Below are 2,503 nucleotides of genomic sequence, written 5' to 3'. Positions count from 1 at the left end.
AGATCTGTGCATGGGTCTGCTCAAAGCGTGATACACAAACAGTGAAAACAAATTTAACTGAGAGGCTGCAGCACAACTGTAAACAACAATAACAACAACAACAAAATCTGTACAAAGAAGCTGAAACAAAGCAAGCACCAACAACACAAGAGCCTCAGAATAAAGAGTAGTGGAATTAATCCACCAGAACTGTCTATCATGCAAATTTTAGCATAAAGTCTGAACTGAACAGAAAGCTAGTTACCCTTTTGTCAGTTTTCTGCAACTCTATTTTATACTACTAGTCAGACCAATTCTATCTCGACACCTTGATTTCTCCGCCATCCCACGAATAAACTGAGAAGACGCTCCCAGTGTATGACTTGCCAAGTTGCGCATCTCATGACAATCCAGATCAGCAATCGACAAATCTAGCCCCCTCAAATTCATCGGATTCTGTGTGCGTGAGCGATTCCAGTTCATAGTCAGTGTTATAAAGAAAGAAAGATCAAGTCTAGTCAACTGTTGTATTAATTGCCCAAACGTCTCGAGATCTCGTTTCCTTTTTCTTTGTTGTGACAGAAGAAGATCTGAAATCTTGGCCTCGTTGCGCATCGAAGTCCACTTCATAAGCACTAGTGCTATACCACAGGGTACAGTTGTACTGTGCTCTGGGCTCTTGGAAGCTGAGACTGTCTAACAGTTTGGAATTTCTGTTCCATCACCAGCAGGCTGCAGTAATGTACTCGCTGAGGGATTTATTGGGTTTCGTTGTGGGAGCAGCGATCACGGCCGCCTTTGTCGTGCTGCTGGTGCCGTCGTCTGCTCCCAACTGCCCGTGCAGCCCCGAGCTGGCGTTGGACAACAATGGAAGCCAAACACATCTCATGAGCAGAAAAAACCTCAGCATGGTACATGCATTATCTTCCTCTTTTGATCATTGTCTCTTGGTTAACTAGTTTTCCTTGTGCATGTCTGACTCTGCAGAACTTTGGCGCTGCATGCAGGTTCCGGCCGTGAAGAGTAAAGAAGAAGACAGCCTTCTTGTGGAGCTTCTGAGAAGCGCGGCCATGGAGGACAAGACGGTCATACTGACCTTCGTCAACGAGGCGCTGACGCTGCCGGGGTCGCTCCTGGAGCTCTTCCTGGAGAGCTTCAGGCTGGGCGTTCGGACGCAGCCCCTGCTGAAGCACCTGGTGATCGTGGCCATGGACGCCAAGGCGCTGGAGCGGTGCCAGCACATGCACCCGCTCTGCTACCCGCTGGGCAGCGGTGGCCGCAGCAGCGACGGCGAGCCTGGAGGAACGGCGGCGGGGGAGGTGACGTTCATGAGCAAGGACTACGTGGAGCTGATGTGGGCACGGAACCGGTTCCAGGCGCGGGTGCTGGGGCTGGGCTTCGGCTTTGTGTTCACAGACGTGGACATCGTGTGGTTCCGGAACCCGCTGCTGCGCTTCCCCGTCGCCGCCGACATCGCCTTGGCGTGCGACCAGTTCTTGGGCAACAATCCCTATGACCTCGACAAGGCGGCCAACGGCGGCTTCGTGTACGCGAGGCCCAACGCGCGGACGCTGGCCTTCTTCCAGGACTGGTACGAGGCGAGGAACCGGTACCCCGGGGAGCATGACCAGTTCGTGTTCGGCGAGGTGAAGAAGGAGCTGTCGGCGCGGCACGGGGTGACGCTGATGCTGATCGACACCGTCTACTTCAGCGGCGTGTGCGAGAACAAGAAGAATTTTTACGAGGTGTGCACGTACCACGCCAACTGCCTCATCGGTCTGCAGAAGAAGATCGACACGCTCGCCGGCGTGCTCGACGAGTGGAAGCAGTTCAGGGCCCAGCAGGAGCTGCTCGGCAACAGCACCACCACGCTCATCTACTGAGACGCTGTCCGTGAGCTGTGGCTCGTGTTTGTTCGAGATTTTAGCTAGACAAGTTTTTATTATGGATAACAGGAGTAATCAGTTGTTTTACTGGATGAAATTGGTCGGACTTGTGCAATGGATCGATGAAAAGGATTGAATTGTTTTGGTACTGTTAGTAAGATTGCTTTCATTGGTGACAAGGTGAACCATGCAGTATTACCACCTTGAATTTAAATTGCATTCTTGGTCATTCATCCAAACCAGGACCATGTAAATGAATGAAAGCAGTACTATGTTCATAAGCCCCATAGGAGAAATGGATTAAGTTGTTTTGGTACTGGTAGTAAAATTGCTTGCACTGGTGATAAGGTGAAATATGCAGCAATACAACTTTCAATAATAATTGTATTTCTTGGTCATTCATCCAAGCCAGGTTCATGAAAATGAATGGAAGCAAAATAACAAGCGCCAGTGTGCATAGATCTATTCTCCGTGGTCTACAGAACATACTAGTACTATCTTAATAAGCCCCATTGGAAAAATCGTACTGCTAACATTCAAAATGTTCTGTACTACGCACCAAATCGGTCCACAACTTTATCGAAAAAGGGTTTCCCCCGCTTTGTATTCCAAAAAAAATCATCATTGTACATATCACA

The 2,503-nt window shown here is 49.4% G+C and overlaps 1 protein-coding gene across 1 annotated transcript; it reads left to right on the top strand.

The window, feature by feature from the left end:
- The first annotated feature begins 598 nt into the window (after nucleotides 1-598).
- LOC125540751 (uncharacterized protein At4g15970-like) lies at nucleotides 599-2,044 on the top strand. The gene is made up of 2 exons (XM_048704321.1): nucleotides 599-890; nucleotides 987-2,044. Exons 1-2 carry the CDS (start codon nucleotides 720-722, stop codon nucleotides 1,860-1,862), a joined length of 1,047 nt encoding a protein of 348 aa, XP_048560278.1. The 5' UTR covers nucleotides 599-719; the 3' UTR covers nucleotides 1,863-2,044.
- The last annotated feature ends 459 nt before the right edge of the window (nucleotides 2,045-2,503 follow it).

This window comes from Triticum urartu, chromosome 2 (assembly GCF_003073215.2).
Source record: "Triticum urartu cultivar G1812 chromosome 2, Tu2.1, whole genome shotgun sequence".
NCBI classification, from domain to species: domain Eukaryota; kingdom Viridiplantae; phylum Streptophyta; class Magnoliopsida; order Poales; family Poaceae; genus Triticum; species Triticum urartu.
This window is presented reverse-complemented; position numbering and strand designations above follow the sequence as displayed.

Bases quoted from the DNA above. Each gene is read 5' to 3' on its own strand.
- LOC125540751 (XM_048704321.1), top strand. From the start codon at position 720: ATGTACTCGCTGAGGGATTTATTGGGTTTCGTTGTGGGAGCAGCGATC. The intron at 891-986 runs GTACATGCATTA...CGCTGCATGCAG, and splicing joins GCAGAAAAAACCTCAGCATG to GTTCCGGCCGTGAAGAGTAA.